At 42.2% G+C, this 23,530-nt stretch overlaps 1 protein-coding gene across 1 annotated transcript in view; it reads left to right on the top strand.

The window, feature by feature from the left end:
• MYO18B (myosin XVIIIB) overlaps positions 1–23,530 on the top strand; it is a 253,741-nt gene that overhangs the window by 144,927 nt on the left and 85,284 nt on the right. The window contains exons 32-33 of the mRNA XM_008063601.1: positions 163–267; positions 11,498–11,650. Coding sequence (XP_008061792.1) covers positions 163–267; positions 11,498–11,650 — 258 coding nt within the window. The remainder of the gene's footprint in view (positions 1–162; positions 268–11,497; positions 11,651–23,530) is intronic.

Below are 23,530 nucleotides of genomic sequence, written 5' to 3'. Positions count from 1 at the left end.
AGTTTTCCAACAAAGATACACCCTCCCACTTGCTAGGGTAGCCTTTGTGGAGCAAAACCACAAACTCTACATTCCTCTTCCTCCCAAGGGTCCCTACTTGGTGGGATTTGTCTGGATAAAGCTCATTCCCCCTGTGTACAAATCTGTCCTGTGTATCCATAGCTCCGTCAGCTGGAAATGCAACTGGAACAAGAATATGAAGAGAAGCAGATGGTCCTCCATGAGAAACAAGATTTGGAAGGCTTGATCGGAACCCTCTGTGATCAGGTAAGCGGAAGACATCAGCAGACATTTGGAAGGACATACTTCCTGCCTCTGGGCCCTGTTAGAGAGATGGACTGTGGGATATCAGCTGGGAGAGAATCATCTTTGGGTCTTCAGGAAAGGCCAAAAAAACAGGTCTTTCAGCTGGCCTGTTCCTCCTTCCCCTAAATGCCTTGTTCACCATGAACTCCATTTCCACCATGCTCACTGGCTCTTCAGAGGAGATCTTGAGGAGCAGGGCTTTCAGAGGGGCAGGGCTTTGAGTGGAGCCTCTGGGAATGAACAGAGTAGGCCCAGCCAGGAGCAGTAGATGGGGTTGTCTTGCCTTCAGCAACTGTGGGGTAAGAGTGTAGACCGTGCTTGCTTCAGAGGTGAGAATGTGAATGTATTTGTAAATACAGTGAATAAATTTGGGGGAGGATATTAACAGAAAGGCCACGATTCTCTTAGTGAGAACATTACTTTTGCTAGAAGCACCCAGACTTGGAGTCATGGAAGTGTTGCTTTCAGCCCTAGTTGGGTCCTTTTGGTCTACATGGCCTTTGAGTGAGTTAGTGAGTCACTCTGCGTTTCTGGAGTGCAGAGCCTCTTGGAGTTGCTGCCATAAATGTCCTGGGATTCTCATCTGCTGTGCTATGGACATTTTGAGATGAACGTTCTTTGTGGTAGGAAGCTATCCTTGCATTGTAGGATGTTGAACAGCATCCCTGACCTTTACCCACCCTGACTTCTGCCCACTAGATGCTGGTAGCACACACTGTCCCCAGTTTTAATAGCCAGAAATGTCTACGGACATTGCCAAATGTCCTCTGGGTACAAAGTCAACCTGCCTCCCTACAGAGAGCTGCTGCCATACCAAAGAAGCCAGCAGAGCTCAGAGCCAGTTTCGGATGTCAAAATGGCAAGAAATTGCTCTTCCATCCCCAGAATATTCTTTTCCATGCCTGTGCTGCTACATGAAGCCTTAACATTGGCAAGAAATGCCTGTGGCTCCTACAATGTCTTGTAAAGTATCATAGGAGTGTATTTTAATGTATTTGCTTAACGTGGGCTCAATGCCTGCTAATTAGTAATGGCCTTACTGTCAGTATCTCTCCCCAAGTTCATTCACTGTATTTATAAAAGAATGTAGGTCCACCTCAGATGATTATCTAGGGCAACCAGATCTTGGTTAAAATAGGTGCTCATTATATATTTAAAAGTAAATGAATCAAGTTGGTGAATTCCACAGCAGAGCCATCATAGCAGCAAGAGTGAGAGTTAGATGCTGAGGGAAGCAACAGCAAGATGTTATGATCTTCCTTTTTCTCTGGGTTTTCTAGTTTTCCCACCAGGGAATTGTGACTTTTGGATTCACAGCTATCGAGGGTGCTTTTCTGTAGCATCAGTGCAAGAGAGCACAGCCCAGTACTAGATTCTAAAATAATAGTCAAGAATCACTGGGAGAAGTTTGTGTTCCACTGAGCAAACAGAGTAGGTAATCCAGTCAAGAAAAGTTTGTATAAACATTGCTAAAATAAATGTTACAAGCAAAGGAAAGGTAAATTTAGAAGAATAAAACTTCAGCTTTCTGTTATATACCAAGCTAGGGCCTTTTAATAAATTATCATATTTGATGATTTAAATGTTTTTGTTATGACCTTTGCCAAACATGTGCATCAAGCACTCAGGGTTCACATAAATTAACATTTTGTCATATTTAATTCAGATGTTTTTAAGGAAACAGAACATCTCAAAACCAATTGATGGCCTCTTGGTGTCCCTCTAATCTCACCTCTCTCTCTCTTTCCTCCTGCTTTCTCCCTGCCCAGAGGAAACTGTTGACTGAGAGTGAAGTGTGTAACTCCTCTGTATTTCTCTTCTGACGTTAGCCATATAGAGTATATATGACTCTGTGCTTGACTTTGTTCCTCTATATTATGTTTTCGCGATGAGTCTGTGATAATACATGCCGCTCTAATTAATTAATTTAACTGCTACACAATGTTCATTTAAAAAACCCCATTTTTCTGCTGGTAAATATTTAGCTGTTTCCACCTTAAGACACACACTGCAGTACATAATGTTTATGTGTGTCTCACTTTGCACACGGATCAGCACATCGACCAGAGTTTCTCTGGAGTATGTAGCTAGAGGAGGAATTGCTGGCTCCCAGACATGTATAATTTTGGAGTTATTAAATATTGCCCAAATTGTTCCCCAAAGTGAAAGTGGCAGTTTCTGCTGTCAGCAGCAGTGTCTGAGGTTTGGTTTCTTCTCACCCCTGCCAATATGTGGCACTGTTAGATATTTTATCTTTTTTTCCAGACATTGGGTATTAAATGGTACCTCATACCCCTCGTTACCAGTGAATTTATATATATTTTTTCTTACGTAAGTTTCTTGTTTGTTGTCTTTTATGTCCTTTTGTCATTAATCATTCATGACCTTCATACAAGTTACTATTCCATTTTGGGTTATGTATTTTGCAAATATCTCCTACACTATAGATAATCATTTTGCTTTGTTTATAATATCCCTTGCTTAATAAAAATATTCCTTTGTGTAATAAAAAATGTTTTTAATATAATCATGTTGATCAATTAATTTTCATGGTTTGTGCTATTATATCTTAAAATATCTTTCCTTAACTAGAGTTTATAAAAATATGTCACCATATTTCTTAAAAGTTCTAAAGTATTGTTTTTGACATTTTTAGGTCTTTAATCCATCTAGATTTTATTTAGGAGTATAGTGTGTGATAGGAATCTATTCTTCCCTGACATGGATAAACTTGGTCTCATAAAGAATTTTCTTCCACAATCTCCATATATGCCTGGGTGTGTTTATGACTCCCCGTTCTGGTTCATTCGTTTGTTCCTGCACACATGGTCGGAATGGCTGGATTTTGATAACTTGTAGCACAACTTATCTTGCTTGTCTTTAAAATTGCCTGTTTTCTTGATCCTTTAATCTTCTTATTTAGATTCTATAACAGCACCTGATGTGATTTTTATTGGAAAGGCATTGATTTACAAGTTAGTTGGGAGCAATGAACATTTTTTATATTGAACTATTATATTATTGCAAAGGTCATCTCTTCATTCATTTATGGATTTCATTTATGGAATCATCTCTCTTCATTCATTTATGGATTTCCACACAGGTCTTGGACTTTTTGTTAGCTTTCCATAGCTATTATGAATAGACTATTTTCCTGTATTCTGTATTTTAGTTCATTATTGTGGCACATGAAAATAATATTGATTATTATATGTTGATCATATGTTGTTCCCAGAAAACTTGCTGAATTTTTATTATTTTTCTTATTTTATCTGTAGAGTCTTTTTTTTTTTTCATTAATCAGTATTTTTTATTATGGTTTTGTGGGGTATAGTTAAGGGTTAGGAGTACAATTACATTTCATTCAGGCACCCTGTTGATAAGAGGTGTTTTCCCATCCCCTGACAGATATTTGCTACTGTTAATCCCATCCTCCTCCCCCCCATAGTTTCCCAGTACCGTCAGTCATTTTCTTATAGTATTGCATTGGATGTTCAAGGTCCATTATATGAGTGAGAACATGTGATATTCGGATCTTTGTTTCTGTGAGAGGTCACTCAGTATTATAGACTCTAGTTCCATCCAGGTTGCAATGAAATTCGTGATTTTGTTCTTTTTTATGGCTGCATAGTATTCCATCGTGTATATGTACCACATTTTTTAAATCCAATCCTCTTTTGATGGGCAGCATGCTTGTTTCCAGGTTCTTGCTATTGTGAACAACACTGCGATAAACATATGTGTGCAGGTATCTTTTTTATAGAGTGATTTGTGTTCTTCAGGGTATATTCCCAGTAGGGGGATTGCAGGTTCATATGGAAGGTCAATTTTTAGAGCTTTTAGGAATCGCCACACTGCTTTCCACAGAGGTTGCACTAGTTTACACTCCCACCAACAATGTAGAAGTGTTCCCTTTTCACCACACCCTCTCCAGCAGCTGTTATTTTTTGAGTTGTTAATGATTGCCATTCTGACTGGAGTTAGGTGGTATCTCAGTGTGGTTTTGATTTGCATCTCCCTGATGATTAGTGAGGTTGAGCATTTCTTCATGTGTTTGTTGGCTGCTCGAATGTCTTCTTTTGTGAAGTGTCTGTTCATATCTTTTGCCCATTTTATAATGGGGTTGTTTGTTTTCTTCTTTTCAGTACATTTCAGTTCCTTGTAGATCCAGGATGTTAAGCCTTTGTCAGACCTGGTGTTGGCAAATACTTTTTCCCAGTCTGTAGGCTGTCTCCCTGCTCTCTTGATGGTTTCTTTGGCTTTGCAGAAGCTTGTCAGTTTAATAAGATCCCATTTGTCTATCTTCTCTCTTAAGTCCTGTGGGTTTCGGGTTTTGTACAGGAATTGGATGCCAGTTCCGATTTCCATGAGAGTATTTCCTTCCTTTTCTAAGGTTCTTATGGTTTGAGGTTTTACATTTAGGTCCCTGATCCATTTGGAGTTAACCTTTGTGCATGGGGATAGAGAGGGGTCCTGTTTCAATCTTCTGCATGTGGTCAGCCAATTTTCCCAGCACCATTTACTGAAAATAAGAATAGTGTTGCCTCTTGACCATGAATTAGGGCAATGAAGAGATCCCAACAATTTCAAAGAAAAAATGTTATACTTTTTACCTCTTCTTTCTTTTTCTAACCTTATTTCATTGACTTGGGCCTCCAGTATAAGATTAAATGGTACACAAAATATTTTATATCCTTTTCTTGTTTCTGACCTTAATAGAAAAGCTTCTAAAGTTTTGTCATATACACACTTATGCAGTATCATATGTACTCCATCCATATGGTTAAAGTTGGAATAAAAATATACACATTCATGTACTGTGTGTTTGACAAATACAGTCATGAATTGTTTACTGATGGGCATATGTTCTGAGAAATACATCATTAGACTATTTTGTGGTTGTGGGAAAATCATAGTGTGTACTTGCACAAACCTACATGGGATAGCATACCACACACCTAGGCTATATGGTGTAGCCTATTGCTCCTGGACTACAGACCTGCACAGCATGTTCCTGTACTAAATATTGTAGGCAATTGTAGCACAATGGTGAGTGTTTGTGTATCTAAACATAGGAAAGCTATGATAAAAATGCGATATTATAATCTTATGAGTCCTCCATTGTCTATGTGGTCTGTTATTGACCAAAATGTCATTACATGATGCATGACTATAACTTTAATAAAGTTCAATCAGTCTTCTTCTATTTATAATTTTCTAATATCTTTAAAAATGTTTTTTGTTGAATATTACTATAGGATTTTCCTTGCAATTGGTGATAATCCCATGACTTGTTTTTTAATCTATAAATGTAGCATATTCAAAATCTTATTCAGTCCTTTTTTTGCTCTCTTGAATTGCTGACGTTTGTTTAGAATTTTTGAAACCAGGCACAAAAGTAAGATGGGTTTATAATTTTCTTCTCTTAAACTATCTTTGTCAAGTTTACTAACCTCATAAAATGAATTTGCAACTATTTCTGAAACAAATTTTATAAAATTTTGGTCATGCAGTTCTTGCAGATTTGATACAATTTGACTGTAAACCCATTTGGGTCTAGTGTCCTTTGAGACATTCCATCACTCTCTCAAAATTCTGTAGTCATAATTGAACACAAATCCAATTATTATTCTCTTCCCTAATGAGTGAATTCTGGTAACTAACATGTTTCTAGACATTTATTATTTCAGGTAACTTTTCAAGTATGTTGGCATAAAATTTTTTCATGATATTTTTTCAGGATTTAAAAAATTCTGTATCAGACTATCTTGTTTTCAATTATAATAATGTTTACTTCTGAGGTTTTGTTGTTGTTGTTAATTGGTCTTATTAGAGATTTGTCTATTGACTTTCAAATAACCAGATTGTGTTTATTGTTTCCTTGTTTTGTATTAGTATTGCCTTTATCTTTGTTTCTTTTTCCTTCTCCTTTCCATTGGTTTAGGCTTTTTTTTTCTTCCAGTTTTGGTGTTAAAATTCTTAACTCACTTTCAGTATTTTCTATTCCATTTGAAGGTTCATTTAAGATAATAATTTCCTTTGAATTGCTGCTAAAATGCCACCCTTACATAGTAAGTGTTACATCATATCTTTTATGCCTTCCTTCTTTATCCTGTGAGTTGTTCATAAACTGAGTTTCAAGTTTATTCAAAGTAACTTTTATCACTAATTTTTAATTTAAAGGCACTTGGGTCACATAAAATGATGAAATGCATAACATTTTTCTTTCAAATTGTTGAGATCTCTGTGTTGCTCTAGTTCATGGTCAAGTTTAGTAAATTATTGAATGAAAAGCTGTTTATGAGGCATAAGGTCCAATACATGGCAAAGGAATCAAGCTTGTTAATTTTGTGATTTCAGTGTTATATGCAAATATCAAAGCATGCACCATAAAAAAATTAAAAATATATAATTGCATTTTTAAAAATTTCCTCTTATTAACTTTGATTAATAAGTTTGTCTACCTGATCTGTTTCTAAGAGAGTTCTCTTCCATTCTTACTATGAGCGTTGTTTTGCCAAGTTTTGCTAGTAATTCTCTTATATAGCTTCTCTTTGTATGTTTTGTGGCTGTATATTTAGGTGCATTTAAGGTTTGTATTACTTTATTTTCTTGGCAGATTGCTCATTTGATTCTTATAGAGTATCCCTTTTTTCTCCATAAATGATGTTTACTTTTTTTTCTTTTGTTTGGTTTCTTTTAGTTTGCCTGCAAGACATTTTTCTATCCCTTCATTTTCAATGTTTCCAGTGTGTATGTGGGTGTGTTTATGTTTCCTTAAAAGAACTAGATAATTTTAATTCAGTATTTTAGTCTCTAACTTTTCTTTTCTTTTTTTTTTTGAGTTGGTGTCTCACTCTGTCGCCCAGGCTGGAGTACAGTGGGACACTCACCGCCACCCCAGCTTCGACCTGCTGGACTCTGGCGGTGATCCTTCCACCTCAGCCTTCCAAGCTGCCGGAAGTAGGCGCGTGCTACCATGCCCGGCTAATTCTTTTATTTATTGTAGTGATGAGGTCTTGCCAAGTTGCCCGGGCTGGTCTTGAACCTGTGGGCTCAGGCAGTCCACTTGCCTTGGCCTCCCAAAGTGCTCAGGCAATGCACTCGCTTCTCCTCCCAAAGTGCTGGTATCACAGGCTGAGCCACCGAGCCTGGCTGGTCTCTAACTTTTCATAGGAACATTTAATTCATTTACATTTATTATAATGACTGATATATTTGAAACTAGTAGTATTTTCTTATTTTGTGTTTAGTATTTATTCCTTTATTGTCTTTTTTTCCCCTCTTCCTTTATTACTTTCCTACTCTTGGGTAGATCATTCATGTTTTTTATATTCCTTTTTGTTCTACTGTTGGCTCAGAAACTATGTTTCTATTCTTTCAGTAGTTACTTATAAATCTGAAGATAAACACTTCATCATAGGCATTATTTTTTATTTGTTTATTTATTTATTTTTTATTTTTTGAGTTGGAGTCTTACTCTGTTGCCCAGACTGGAGTGCAGTGGCCGCTCCTGGCCACCGCAGCCTCCACCTGCTGGGCTCCGGCGATCCTTCCACCTCAGCCTTCCGAGTAGCCAGAATTACAGGTGCGTGCTACCACGCCCGGCTAATTTTTTGATATATTGTGGAGATGAGGTCTCACCTGCCCAGGCGGGTCTCGAACCCACGGGCTCAGGCAATCCACTCATCTCAGCCTCCCAAGGTGCGGGATTACAGGCTGAGCCACTGAGCCCGGCTTATCATAGACATTATTATTTCCTTCATATAAGTGAAAGAAGGGAGGTTCATAAAAATAAAACAACTTGCCCAGGATCATACAGCCGGTTAGTACCGTAAGTAGACTTTAAGCAAGTTCTATATTATTTGAAAGTCTGTAATCTTTAAAATTCATCATGATTCGTTTAAAAGTGATAAGGTCCACTTAGCTAAATGATATGTTTGTGGAGCCTTTTTTTCCCATTATGTTATCAGGCAGCCTAGTTCTACCATTAATTTGTCATGAAACCTTCAGCAACACACATTCTATTTCCTTTTTTTGTGGTTTTTACGCATTCTATTTTTAATTCCCAATTTCCCCATCTGCAAAGTGGCTTGATGATCCCTAACAACATTTCTATGTCTTATTTTAATAGTGTGTGGAGAGTTTTTTGATAATGGACATTTAACAGCTACCCCAAACAATTTGCCTTTATGATAAATGGTGAACCGATTGAGGTTTGAGTATAGTTTCCCACAACAACACTAAATATCATTTAGATTTATTGGTTAATTATTCACTATCTTTATCCAAGCTTGAATCTTTGTGCTGTAAAATGGGAATTTGTAGAATGACATTTATTTCCCATTAACCTAATGAGGGCTTTTCCCCACCTCATCTTCTGTAGCAATTCATTATGAAGGGGAGGCTGACTGGTCTGCGATTTTGTTGTGAATTTTGTTTGCATTGCTCCCTCTGGGAAGGAGATGGTGCCAGCATTTCCAGGGGCTTTCTGGCAGTAAGGATTGTGTAATCTGAGCCCTCTCTACTGCATGGTCCGTGTAAACATTAGAGAATGTCCCTGATGCCAGCTCTCCCCATAGGATAATTAAACACACTTTAGGATATGTGCAGAGCAAAAGCAGACAAAGATATAAGAATGGTCCAAATCCTGATGCTCAAGCATAATCATGTGAAAATCTGGGCTCTAGAGTAAATAAATCTGAGTTCAGGTAACAGTTCCACTAGGTATGGTGCAGTGGTTAGAGACTTACAGTCTAATGCTGCCTGTCTTCAAATCCCTGCATCAATCCCTGCATCGCCACTTAGTAGCGGTATGACCTTGGACAGATCACTTGCCCTCTCTGTATTTTATCAGCTGTACTTCCATTTTCCCCTGACAATGCATACTTAAGAGCCCTAGGTAGCCTCCCTCACCATGTGACCTGCTCCTACCCTGGGGTTTTATACCCTCATGCCTGCCAACCAGAACGGCACATCCCAAACTGTTTCTCATCTCTCTGTCTTTGCTCACATAGTGCCTGCTACCTGGAATGTCCTTCCTGTACTCCCTGCCCTCCTCTCTTTCACCCCTGGCTAGGAGTAGCCAGTTCCTACTTCCCAGTTTCATCTAACCTGGGCTGAATAATGCTCCTCTGTGCCTTCACAACACATTCTTTTTTAAATTAAGAAAAAAAAAATACGTCTTATGGTATGTTTTACTAAAACTACTTCTTTCTAGCCAGAAAAGCTGGATTCATATCCCAGCCCTGACATTTACTAGGCATGTGATCTTGGACAAATTGCTTCATCTCTGTAAGCTTCAGTTTCATCATCTGTAAAATGGGAATCATAATATACACCTCATGGATTCATCGCGATGACTAAACATGCTAATGGCCACAAAGTGTTTAGAATAGTACATGGCACTTAGAAAGTGTCTATAAATGGATGGAAACTGTTACTACTTTTATAAAGGCAATAATAATAATGTCTACTTTTTAAGAGATTGTCACAGAAGTTAAATGCAGTAACATGTGACAAAGAGTCTGGCACCATGCCCAGCCCTTAGCTCAGCTCAGCAGGTGACATACACATTAAAAAAAAAAAGTACATATATATATATATATATATATATATATATATATATATATCTCCCATATTTTAAACTTCCTGAAACCATACAGCTGAGAAAAAAAGGCTGTATTCTAAGAACCAACTCGTTTTTTCAAAGAATTCAAAACCAATGGTAAAGAAATTATAAAATGAAATCTGGAGGAACACATTCTAGGTCATCAGACAATGCTCATAATCCTTTCTATTTGGAAAGCGCTTGACAGCATACAAAGTGCTTTGCGATCCATTATCACATCTGATCCTTGTCTTATCTCAACATGGAGGACAGGGATCAGGGATTTTTTTTTAAAACCACTTTTTACAGAAAACTTAAGAAAACTTGGGTTCCAAGAGGTGGTGTGACTCAGCCACAGATCCCATCATCAGCAAGTAGTGAGTCAGGGTTTACAGCCTAGGTCATCTCATTCTCAGTCCCATGTTCTTTCTAGAATGTTCCAGAGCATTCTGAGCATCCCAGGAAACAGCATTTGACATGGAGGCACAGATTTCTGGGTATGGAAAAGCCAAACCCTCACATTAGGCACCTGCACACTATTTTCTTTCAAACTTGATGGGTCATGTTCTTTCCTCTGGTCTCCTGAAGAGTCCAAGAAAGGGCTGTCAGTTTCTTTCAGGGAGGTTACCACACAGTGTTTTAAGTCAGTTGTTTCTAGAGAAGATTGTAGGCTGTCAGAATTTCAAGTGGGGCCCTAGTGTGGTTTGCACCCCCTTGCCTTGGCTCTGCCTGTTTCTTTGCTGCTGGAAATTGTCAAGGAGTCTGAGGTCACCTTTCTGGCACCCAGTCCAGGCTGTGATTTCTTCAGACCCACTCAACACCTGTCCCTTGAAAATTTGGGATTCTGAGGGAAGGAACATGCTTACCTCCAGGTGAGATCCTGGAGAAAATGATCTCATCAGACTGTCCTTAAACTGGCAAAGGGGACCAACTCAAGGGACAGAAAAAATGGATTTAGATCATAAAAAGGAACATGGTTATAATGTACTGAGGTCTAACATACATGTGGTGAAATAAACTATATTCCCATGTACAGCATGACATACATTTAGAGAAGCATACCACATCTCACGTGTACAATGAATTTTCATGAACTTAGGAAAGAGTATTCAGATCAAAAACATTGATAACCCCCAGAAGTCCCCCTCATGCTCTGTTCAGTCTCTGCCCACCCAGGGTTATCCTGACCTCTATCAGACGCTGGCCAACAGCACAGGAACTTACTTGGCACATGAGTAGGCTCTGAGATGACATGAAGTTATTCGATGACCTTGGTGTCAAAGATGGGAAGGAATGACTTTGGATTCATACAGGCAGTGTTAACAGTATTGATAGCACTCATATTTGTTGTCCATTTGCTGTGTGTCTGGTATTAGGCATGTATTTCACAGCAGCCCTAAGTGATTGGTGCCATTTTACAGATGAGGAAACTGAGACTTGGGCAGGAGAAGGGTCTTGTGCAAAGTCATGCAGCATGAATGGTGGCAGCAGGATCTGAGCCCACAGATCTTGGTTCTGGAAAACTTGGGCCCTGGCTGCTGCCTTGCCAACCAAGCTCACAGGCCTTCCTTTGGCTTCCAGATTGGCCATCGGGACTTTGATGTGGAGAAGCGTCTTCGGAGAGACCTCCGGAGGACGCACGCACTGTTGTCAGATGTGCAACTCCTTCTAGGCACCATGGAGGATGGCAAGACGTCGGTCACCAAGGAGGAGCTGGAGAAAGTACACAGCCAGGTGGGCACTGTGGGGTTCCCTTGAAAACTGGGCTAGGGAGGCTCCCAGTTAAGGGAGGGGCCACAGCAGACCTCCAACTGGGAGGGATGCATGGGCCATGGTAGCCTGGTAGGTGAGGAGGAGGGGTCTAAGGAGGAGTCGTCCCATTTTTTTTGAGTTGGAATCTCACTCTGTCACCCAGGCTGGAGTGCAGTGGCATGATCATGGCTCATCATAGCCTCGACCTTCTGAGTTCAGGCAATCCTTCTACCTCAGCCTCCTGAGTAACTGAGACTATGGATGTGTGTCACCGTGCCTGGCTAATTTTAACTTTTTTTTTTTTGTAGAGATGAGGTCTTGCTATGTTTTCCAAGTTGGTCTTGAACTCCTGGGCTCAAGTGATTCTCCTGCCTCAGCCTGTCAAAGTGCTGGGATTACAGGAGTGAGCCACTACGCTGAGCTGCATGTGTGTGTGTGTGTGTGTGTGTGTGTATGTGTGTGTGTGTGTTGATCACCAGTCCTGGGTATGAACCAGATACTAATAGTGCCAGTGATGCAAAGCCAACTCAATAATAGCAACAATTATGGTCGACTTGGCTGCCTATCAGGATGATCAAGGTATGATGCTGACTCCTGGCTGCTGCCATCTAGAGCCCTCACCCGGTACTGGGTCCTCTGTATCTATACGTGTTGTTGCATGGTGTTCTCAGGAGAGCTGGGTGAGGTGAGGACCATCAACTTCATTTCACTGGATGTTTGGGTGGCAGGAAGGTGAGATGACCCACCCAAAGCCTCACAGCTTGAAGTTGGCAGAGCTAGAATTGGAACCCAGGTCTTCAGGCTCCATCATCCCAGGCTGCCTCAAAGGAGGACAGCAGTGGCAGGTCTGAGGATGAATGGGAGGTGAGGCCAGGCAGGAGCTGGAGGACCTTGGGAGACGTGAACAGCTGGCTGCAGACAGAGTGGCCCAGGGTGGTGGTGTGGAGAGATGTAAGTGCATCCCACAGGATGGCACAAGCTTTGGGGAGAGAGGTCCCAGAGCCAGATGACATAGCAGGGACTCAGGGTTTGCCTCCAGTCTCATGGGGAACTGGAAGCACCCAGGCGGACTCAGAGCCCCGCTAGGAATGCTGTGCCCATGCACTTGTTGCTACCCTCTAAGCCACACCTGCCTTGCATGAGACATTCTTGCTGAGACCAGAGGCTTCACCACCGCCCTTTCTCAGAGTGTTGCCATCCCTTCCTCCTCATTCTCTGGCCTTGTGTCATCTGGCCTCAGCTATGCCACCTGGCTAGGGGTTTCTTTATCTTTACAGAATATCCCCAGAAACTCAGGTCATCTGACTCCCCAAGAAAACTGTAAGCTTCCCGAGGGCAGAAACTGTGTTTCATTTGTCTCTGATGATGCCCATTCAGACCTTTGCACATAATAAGTATTTTTCCTGTTGAATTCGATTGGTTTGTTCACCTCACCTTATAGATGAGGAAACTGAGGATCAGAGAGGTCCAAGGCCCCACAACCAGTCAGATGCTGAGCCAGGCTTAGAACCCAAGTTTTCTGACTCCAGACCTGGTGCCCTTCTCCCTTCCTTCTAACAAAATAGCTCATGATGGTCAGCAGGTTCCCAGGAAGACAGCGAGAGGCCGCAGAGTTATTAGAAACAGAAAGTCCACAGCTTCTACTGCTTCCAGTCTCTGGTGTCAGTTTCTGTCTATAAAATAAAATGTTTCAGCCGGGCTCGGTGGCTCAGCCTGTAATCCCATGCCTTTGGGAGGCTGAGGTGAGCGAATTGCCTGAGCCCGCGGGTTCGAGACCCGCCTGGGCAGCAAGACCTCATCTCTACAATAAATCAAAAAATCAGCCGGGCATGGTAGTGCATGCCTGTAATTCCGGCTACTTGGAAGACTGAGGCGGAAGGATCGCCGGAGTCCAGCAGGTCGAGGCTGCGGTGGCCGGGAGCGGCCACTGCACTCCAGTCTGGGCGACAGAGTGAGACTCCAACTGAAAAAATAAAATAAAATAAAATAAAATAAAATGTTTCAGATAAAGCTTATTAGCTTAACTGGAAGACCTTAAAAAAGCAGTAATAAAACCTAAATTCAGACTTGCCTTGCATTTCACCAGTTTCTACATGAATGCTCTTTTGCTGTGCCAAGATCCACCCCAGGGCACCACATTGCAGCTAGTGGTCATGCCTTCCCTCCTCTTCTGGTCTGGGACGGTTTCTCAGTCTTTGTTGTTCATGACCGTGATGATTTCAAGGAGTGCTGACCAGGTGGGTTTGTCTGACTATTTTTTCATGCTTAGACCCAGTTTATGGGCTTTTGGAAGGAACACCAGAGAAGTGCAGTGCTGTTAAGCCAGAAGACGTTTCTATAGTTCTACAATTCTTAGGCATCTCTTTCATCTAGTCATTCTCTTCTAGGATAACTTACCCTCCTGGCTTGTCTGGGACTTCCTCAGTTCTGGCACTGGAAGTCCTGTGTCATGGGCAAATCAAGATGGTTGGCCATTCTGTCATCTTCATGGCCACATCTGAAAGCCAGAGTCACCTGTGCCTGAATGCATCCCCTCACTAAATCCTCATGATATGCCTAGTTAGGGGAGGCAGTATTGTGTCCATTTTACAGATAGGAAAACCTTGTCCAGAGGTGGCTAGTAGTGTACCCGAGGTAACACAGCAGGTGAGTGGCAGAGTTGGGATTCAAATCCAAGTGCAGAATCTAGGGGTTCTTTTGCCTCACCTTGTATCTTTCTGCCTGTTTGGCTGACCAGTTTGGTAGGGAACCTTGTACCTCTTGACTCGCCTCAGACAGGCAGAGGAGCTGTCTGAGTGCGTGGCCAGGGCTGGGCACCTTGAGTTCATGCAGCCCCTTGGTAGGGGCACATGCCTTCCTGTCTTCCATCAAGATGCTCCCAGTGCCACAGCACCCATGCCTCCCCTCCCCTGACAGGTGGATGTTCTTGAAAAGAAACCATGATGATTTTTATCTCTTTTTCTTTATTCTTTCTTTCTTTTTTTGTATTCATGAGAGTTCTTCCTCTGCAGGGTTAAAATGTGTGTTCTTGGGAAATAGTGGTATTTAATGAAGGCGCTTTGAGCAGAATCAAAGAGCCTCATTCTTCTGAAAGTCCTTCTTCCTGGTCTCTGCATCCGGCTCCTATCAAAGGAATCCACAGCCTTGGCTTTCCGTTGCTGTTGTCATGGAAATTGGTGTAAGGATGGGATCGCGTGGACCAGAGGTCAGGGTACGGTTGCTTTGGCTCCCAGCACATGTGTCCCGGATGCCAGAGTCAGAGCTAATCAAATAAAGCAGCAATGACATCGGGCATTGCTGCATCTCCCTCTCATGTACTATTTTGTCCTTTGCCTGAAGGCTCCAGGGACAGGCAGGAAGGCAGGCAGGAGGAGGAAGGGAGAGGGAGCTCACTTTGCTGTTGGCTGCTTCTTAAGCACTGAACAATTCCATTCATTCATTCACTCATTTATTCATTCTTGGGTATTTATGCAGTACCTACTCTGTGTCAGGTAATATGCTAGATTCAAGTATGATCATTAGCAAGATAGGTGTGGTACCCACCCTCGTGGGACTTACGTCTAATGGAAGTGAAGACAAATAAACAATGGTACAAATAAATAGAGTCATCCCGTACTTTTATTTTGGTGGGAAAGGAAATAAACAGGGTCCCAGTATAGGGAACTGCAGGAGGTTCTCTTTCAGCTTGGGTGGTATGTGCTAAACTACCCCGGGAGAAGGAGATATAGGCAGGGACCAGAACATTCAGGGTCTGGAAGGTTTGGGTTTTATTCCAAGGGTGCTGAGAAGCCACTAGAAGATTTGAGCAAAGTGCCACAGAATCTGATTCACATTTTAGAGGATCATTCTTCTGTGTGGAGAATGGATTATGGAGGAAGTGAGTGTGTATCCTTAAGAGACTAATGCACTTTTAGGCCAGAGGAAATGGTCACCTGGGTTGAGGGGTGTTGATAGAGACGGCAAGAAAGGACAAACTTGGGGCTGATTTGGAAGTGACAAGACTTGCAGGTAAGGTTTGGTTAGTAACAATTAAGTGTGCTATTTCAAGCAATCTTTTCCATAACACTAGAAGGTGGAGAGTCCTATTTTTTACCCATTTTACTAGTGAGGATACAGTCTCTGAGAGGTTGAGTAATTTACCCAAGGGCACACAGCAATACACGTCCTGTACTCTTGCAACTTGGCTTGCACAATATGGGTCCTATTATCACTCACCAAGCACTTACTACCTACCAGGTTTTTCCTTGGTGTCTTGTGGGGGAGGTCCTCAAATTTGCATATCAGAGAACTTAGCACCATTTAAAAATCACAGGTGTCTAGATCCCACCCCTTAGATACCCTTTTTAAAATGTGAGTCGGGACTCAGGATCTACGTTTTTAAACCCCATCAAGGGATTCTGGTGCTGGTCTTAGGACCAGCATTTGGGAAACACAGGCCTCAATTATCCCTCAAAACATCTTTTGAATTCAGTGGCAGTATATCCATTTTGCAGATGAAGAAACTGAGAGCAAGGTTATATTCACAGGACAGATCTTAGTTTCACCTATTTTAAAATTAATGAAATCCTAACAGAACTGGACCCAACACTTGCAGATTTTGTGACCTTTGACGAGGAACGTGATATCCCCAGTCCTTTTCCTAAAATGGAATGTCATCATCACTTGACGTCCTAGGGACTGATACAGAAAAGCCAGTGGAGGGGCTTCAGAAACTCAAATGGACCTTGTGACCTTGACGGCTTGCTTGAGGAGATGATGGGGAACCCAGAGAAAGGGGGATGCTGTAAGGGGGCCATGGATGAGGGAGTGTGTTCAAACACATATGTTGGAGAACTGCAATCCTTCTGCCGATATGGAAACGGTCTCCATGCTTGGGTCCAAGCTACAGGGGAAGAGAAAATGACAAGGTTCCTGCCCTGGAGAGGCTCCTGGTCCTAGAACAGACTCTAAGCCGGGCTCAGTGGCTCAGCCTGTAATCCTGCGCCTTTGGGAGGCTGAGGTGAGTGGATTGCCTGAGCCCGTGGGTTCAAGACCTACCTGGGCAACTTGGCGAGACCTCATCTCTACAATAAATCAAAATGAGCCGGGCGTGGTAGCGCGCGCCTGTAGTTCCACCTACTTGGAAGGCTGAGGCGGAAGGATCGCTGGAGCCCAGCAGGTCGAGGCTGCGGTGGCCGGGAGCGGCCACTGCACTTCAGTCTGGGCGACAGACTGAGACTCCAACACACACACACACACAAAAAAAGAACAGACTCTAAAACGGCAGAGTGATAAACTCTTTACTGGAGGAAGATTTGGGGTCAGCTAAAGAGGAAGCCCTTCACGTTGCTTTGGGAGAGGAGCTGGTAGCTCCGGCTGTCTCTTTAAAGATGGAGGTCAATTCCTGGTGAGATAAGATACATGTGAGTATTCTAGGTAGAAGCACCAGAGCGTAAAAGGGCAGAGGTGCAAGGAGACAGTAAGTGTATTCCGTTTGGTCTAGTGTTGCTGGTGTATAAAGTGCCCGGGGTAAGGGCAGAGAGGACAGTACTAGTAAATGGAGGCTGGAGCCAGCTCCTGAATGGTTTAATGAGCCTGGCTAAGGGCTTTGGGATTTATCCGAAGGTGATAGGGAACTGTTGAAAGCTATGGAACAGAGGAAGGCACAGCCAAAAGGGCTTATAAAGCGTGGCACAGTCCTGGTCCCCAGCTTAAAGGGTCAGAACCTGATGGGCAACAGGCTCAGCCAGCAGCATCTTCTCTTCACGAGGGCAAGTACCCCTTTGCCCATTGTCCCATCATCTAGAACTGTAAGAGAATCACTGGAGTCTTCCCACCCAGTTTTCTTCCGTTGGGAGCCTTGGATAGATCTCAGTTAACATCTGCGCCTTACGACCATGCTGATAAAACACAGACAACTCCTGGAGGTCATGTAGAGGGTTTGAATCCTGCCAATGCCACTCATCTGGCTGTCGATCTTGGGGCAAGTCATATGCCTTGCACTGACTCCATTTTCTCATTCAGTAAGGGAACATACCAATCCCAACTGACTGGGCTAGTACACTAGACCATGGATTTGAAAGCAATCTGTACAGTGAAAATTCTAAGGCGATGATTTCAAAATATACATTCCCCGTTGGCCCTCTTGTCTTACTCACCGGTATTGGCCATTGGAAGACTTTGCACATGATTTTGTAAGACCTCATGGAACAGGTAGATGAGACAGGGTGGGTGTGGGCTTGATCTAATGACACCTGTTCTTTCGGAGCCAATTTCTAATTCATTCCCATGGAATGTTTCCACTGGAAACAAGCTAATCTGGAGACAGAAGTAATTCCAACAACCAAGATATATAATTCAGATAATCACTGTGCATAAATAACATCTGTGGTGGCAGATGCTGGCACCTGGCTCCGAGGAGAATGTGGGAGATGATGTCTGCTCCAGGGCAGTGGCTGCTTTTGTCCCCTGTATTTGATTCATGCTTCTGACCTTTGTCTCCTTCCCAAAGGAAATGTGTTATTTGCTTTTTGTTAAATAGAGAAGGGTTTGCTGAACTCTTTAGTTGTTTACTTAATTCATGCTGGTGGCTATATTCACTTCTTCCTGCTGAGAACAAAGATGCCACCAAGTCCCAGCCATTGTACCCTGCAAATAGCTCTGAAATCCATCCCCTCCTCTCTGTTCTTGCCCTTATTATGCATTACCTGTATCTCTCTCACTTGCATTTCTCTTGAGTCCGGTCTTGTCCAAGTCATCTTCCTGCCACCTGACCTTTGGAGAGAGAATTTTAAAATTTAAATACAATCTTGGCTCTTTGAGTTCAAGTTCAAGATCTGTCAGTAGCTTCCTATTGCCCCCAGTGTGAAGTCTGGGTTTCTTAACTTGACCTACAAGGATGCACAGTTTAGCTCCTGCCCTCTGTCACCTCTCACCAGCGGCTTGGGTTGGCTTGGTGTCCCCCATACCTGCTGTCTCCTCTTCATCTTTGCTCAAGCTTCTCCCTCTGTGGGGCTCTTGTTTCTTCCCTCAGATTCCTCTTTGCCTGAAGAATATCTAAGTATCCTCTGAACTTGACCTTGTGTATTCTCTCCCAGAACCCTCTCAGACTCCTGTGGGTTGGGTGAGGGTTCCCACTCTCCTTTCTCACAATCTGTTGGGTCTACCTCAGGTTAGTATTTATCACTATCTTGTAGTCACCTCTTTGTTTCCGTCATTTTCTTTCCAACTCCTTAAAGGCAGGGATTGGAATGAGTCCACATAGCAATAGACTTATCCTTAGTCACAAAGGTGATTCATAAGAGGTCCAGCTGCGGTTTAAACCCAGGGAGTCTGACTCTAGCACCCGGGAGTTAAACCTCATACAACCCATGCCCCTCCTGTTGGCTGTCTGCTGTCTCTGGACTCTGGCATCCTTTCTGGACGCCGTGAGTGCTCTTGCAGGCCCTTTCACTTGGGGGCTCTGACTCTGTTTTGGTGTTCACTCGGGTGGGGCCCTCAGGCCGAGTGCGTCTTATACACCATGCACCACCAACAGTGGTTCACTAACATCCTGAAGCTCCCCATTAGTGCTCAGAAGACTGATAACCCTAGATTTGTCCCCAGTGCCCTTAATTGGGACATTTGTCACTATATGTCACCCATGCTCCCATGAGACATTGGAAACAATTGATAAGCTCTGGGAAGATGGCCGTGATGGGAGTCTTTTGTGTAAGTAGGCGTCTGGGAGCACTTCTTCCCAGCCAGAGCTACCGAACAGGTGGCTTCACTTGGTGTTTTATTTTATGAGCTATTTTTTGTAAAGATTATGTTGGAGTGAATTGATTCAATATTAACATAACCTCCTGTCAGAGGAGATAAAGACCAAATTGTAATTGGTTAAAAACGTGGTTACCATGGGCCTGCTCGCCCCACAAATATTGACACTTTCAATGCTGTGATGAGTGAAGTGGGAAGAAACTGGTCTCATTATAGATAAGAAAGGCCATGTTCTCCCCAAAATGACCTGTCACCATTTAGCTATGGAGGACCAGGCCCACGGAGCAGCTCAGGGGCCCATCAGAGTCATAATAACTAACCTAACAACAACTATATTGATGGGAAAATATTGATTCTTTACACTCTGCCCAGCATGGTTCCAAATATGTCAGTGTCATGTCCTGATTTTATCCCCTCAATGCATGTTGTAATTTCTGCCAGAGCAGGGATCTTTTCCATTTTGGCCAGTGTGTAAGAGTGTGGCTGAATATAGCAAGTGCTCAGTGAAGGAGTGGGGACTGACTGTTGTGGGGGGTGGGGGCAGGGTGCGAGTTTCCACAGGAGGTAGTTAGTGTTATATTTACTTCATATGAGAAGGCTCCACATATAGGAAATTTGCTGAAAGTCGCAAGACTTAGGTGGTCCTGGGATGTTTTTTTAAAAATTATATTTTGAAAGAAGTTGCAGGAATAGTTCAGACGGCTCCCATAAATTCTTCACCCAGATTTCACCAACTTTTATCATTTTTCCACATATGTTTTATCATTCTCTCTCTAAATTACGCTTTCTGAATTATTTGAAATTAAGCTTAAAGACACGGTGCCCCTAATATTGATAAAAATGTCTTCTAATCCAGAAGGCAAACTTGGGTCTACCCACAAGCCAAATCCAGCCCACTGCCTAGTTTTTTGGTTTGTTTGTTTGTTTTCTTACAGCCTGTGAGCAAAGAATGTTTTTTCCATTTTTAAATGGTTATGATTAAAGTGGCTATATAAATACCTGCAATATACTTGACTTCACCTCTTGGCCTGCTGAGCCTAAAATACTTACTATCTGACCCTTGGAGGAAAGGTTTGCAGATCCCTGATTTTATCTGCTGACTACTCAAGTTTTGTCAATGGCCTCTCCTAATGTCCTTTATAGCAGGGGTCCCCAACACCCCAACCACCCGGTACCGTACAGTAGGCAGTGATTGGTGGATGAGCTGAGCGAGCAAAGCTTCATCTGTATTTACAGCTGCTCCCCATCGTTCCTGTTACTGCCTGAGCTCTATCCTCTGTCTGATCAGCAGCGGCATTAGATTCTCATAGGAGTGTGAACCCTATTGTGAACTGTGCATGCAAGGGATCTAGAAATAAAGGACACAATAAATGTAATGCATTCGGATCATCCTGAAATTGTACCCCCACTTTGGTTCATGGAAAAATTGTCTTCCGTGAAACCACTCCCTGATGCTAAAAGGTTATCTCCAGTTTAGGATCCAACCTGGGTTGCAGAACTTCTCTCATTCCATTGCCATGATGTAACAACTCCGCAGTCTTTCTTTGTCCTTTATGACGCTGACATTTTTGGACAGTTCAGGCCAGTTCTACTGTATAATGTTCCTCAATTAGGTGAACTGGAATTTGAACTGGTATCATTCTGTTTGGAGTCATTTGGATTTGTGTGGGTCTGAGGTTCCCAGGACATAGGACTTTCCCAGGCTGATAGGGATGAGCTGATCATCCCAGCGTCAGTGCCTCAAGTACTGAGTAATCCTGGGAGAGGTAAAATCCCCCCATCCCACCCTGCCTCTACCTGGCCTTCCAGCAAGGCCAGTTCTCAAAAGGGTCCTGGTGGATTTCACAGAGAGGGTAATACACTAGATGGGAGTTTAAAAACCTGCTTCTTTCCAAACAGGTCTTTTGTCTGTGTCTACCCATGTTGCTTGTTGGATGAATTCTCTCCACCCTCATGTGTTGGCCTGTGTCTTGCTTTTTTATGCATATGAGATTTATTTTTGTGTGTGGTAGTTGGTTCATTTTTCTTGCTGCTTTATGTGACTACCAGAGTTCATCCATGTTGCTGTTGATGGACATGTGGGTTATGTCTAGATTTGGCTTATACATAGTGCTGCTATGAGCATTTTGTATAAATTCAAGGGGTACAAGTGCAGTATTGTTATATGGATATACTGTGTAGTTGTAAGGTCTAGGACTTCAGTGTAACCATTACCTGAATAGTGTACATTGTACCCATTGTACACATAATTTCTCATTCCTCACCCCCTCCCACTCTCTTTCTTCTGAGTCTCCAGTGTCTATTATTCCTCACCCTGTCCACGTGTGCACATTATTTCGTTCCCATTTACAAGAGAGTATATGGTATTTGACTTTCTGTCTCTGAGTTGTTTCACTTAAGGTAATGACCTCTAATTCCATCCATGTTGCTGCAAAAGACATGACTACGTTCTTTTTTTATGGCTGAATAGTATTCCATTGTGTGTGTGTGTGTGTGTGTGTGTGTGTGTGTATAGCATTTTATTTAGCCTATCTGCTGATGAACACTAAGGTTTATTCCATACCTTTGCCATTGTGATAGTGCTGTGACACATGAATGCAGTATCTTTTGGATAGAATGATTTTTCCTTTGGGTAGGTACCCAGTAGCTAAATTGCTAGATGGACTATAGTTCTATGTTTGGCTCTTTGAGTAATCTCCACATTGTTTTCCTTAGAGATTGCACTAATTTACATTCCCATGGCAGTGTATAAGTGTTCCTTTTTCTCCATACTCTCACCAACATTTGTACCTTTTTGATTTTTTAATAATAGCCATTCTAACTGGTGTGAGATAATTTCTCATTGTGGTTTAAATTTACATTTCTCTGGTGATTAGTGATGTCGAGAATTTTTTCATATGCTTGTTGGTCATTTGTATGTCTTCTTTCAAAAAATGTTTGTCCGTGTTCTTTGCCCACTTTTTTCGTGGAGTTCTTTGGAATTTTTCTGTTGAGTTGTTTGAGTTTCTTGTAAATTCTGGATATCAATCTCCTGCCAGCTGCATAATTTGCAAATATTTTCTCCTGTTCTGCAGGTTGTCTGTTCCCTCTGCTGAATATTTCTTTTGCTGTGCAAAAGCTTTTTAGTTTAAGTAAGTCTCATATTTTCATGCCATCTTATGGGTGGACAGAGGGGGCACAAATATGTGCTTTTCTGTAGTGTGTATACCTAGACATATGATACTCAATGACTTTATAAAGTGTCTATTTTCCAAAGTATCTTGCCAACAGGATATGAGTTTCCACTGGCTTCCCTTTGTGGCCAGCATGTGATATTGCTGTCATTTGCATTTTAGCCATTCTGAGGGAAAGGGTGTCTTTGTGATTGTTTTGCATTTTCCTGATGAATAATGAGGTAGACCAACTTTCCCAAGTGTATCAGCCATTTGAACACCTGCTTTTACATGTTCAAGGTGTATGCATATTTTTCTGTTCAGTTGTTTGTATTTTTCTTAGTGATTTGTAGTATACTTTGGCTATAAACTCTTTGCTAGATGCATTTATTGCTGATACTTTTTTTACTTTATTGTTGACCATTACATTTTCATAATAGTGTATTTTTACAAAGATAAATTATTGAACTTGATTTCATCTAATGGATTAATCTTAAATTTTTTCGGATCCAAGTTTTAAGTCAGCTGGTCAGGCAGTGGATGTTCTGGTTAGCTGGATATTCTGGTTAAGCGGGAGTGATGTGGGACAGTGGAGAACCCACCTCCAGGCCAGGACTTGCAACTCAGCACCTCAGTTCCCAAACCTAGTTCTGCTAGCATTTGAACTACATTGATGGTTTTCAAGCTTGTGTGTGTGTATGCACATGCACACAGTGTGTCTTCTTTTTAGCAGAAGAACCCTCTTATTAAAGGGAAATCTCATTAGAATGTCCTTTGCCCTGACCATTCGCCAGCTAGGGATTCCCTTATTCCTCCCAAAGTGCCCTCCTTCTGGCTTTGAATAAAGGAACTAGCTCAGGTGTCTGGGTTTTGATGAACAAGCTTGTGGTCACCCTCCCAATCCAAGCCCTTTCCTCCTACAGGGGAGGGTCCTATCCTCATAATTTCTTTTTGTTTTATCTCCCCTCCCCTT

Source organism: Carlito syrichta, unplaced genomic scaffold (genome assembly GCF_000164805.1).
Source record: "Carlito syrichta isolate Samal-C Ts95f unplaced genomic scaffold, Tarsius_syrichta-2.0.1 Scaffold306949, whole genome shotgun sequence".
Lineage (NCBI taxonomy): Eukaryota > Metazoa > Chordata > Mammalia > Primates > Tarsiidae > Carlito > Carlito syrichta.
Note: the sequence above shows the minus strand (reverse complement) of the source record. Positions and strands in the feature narration are given on the sequence as shown.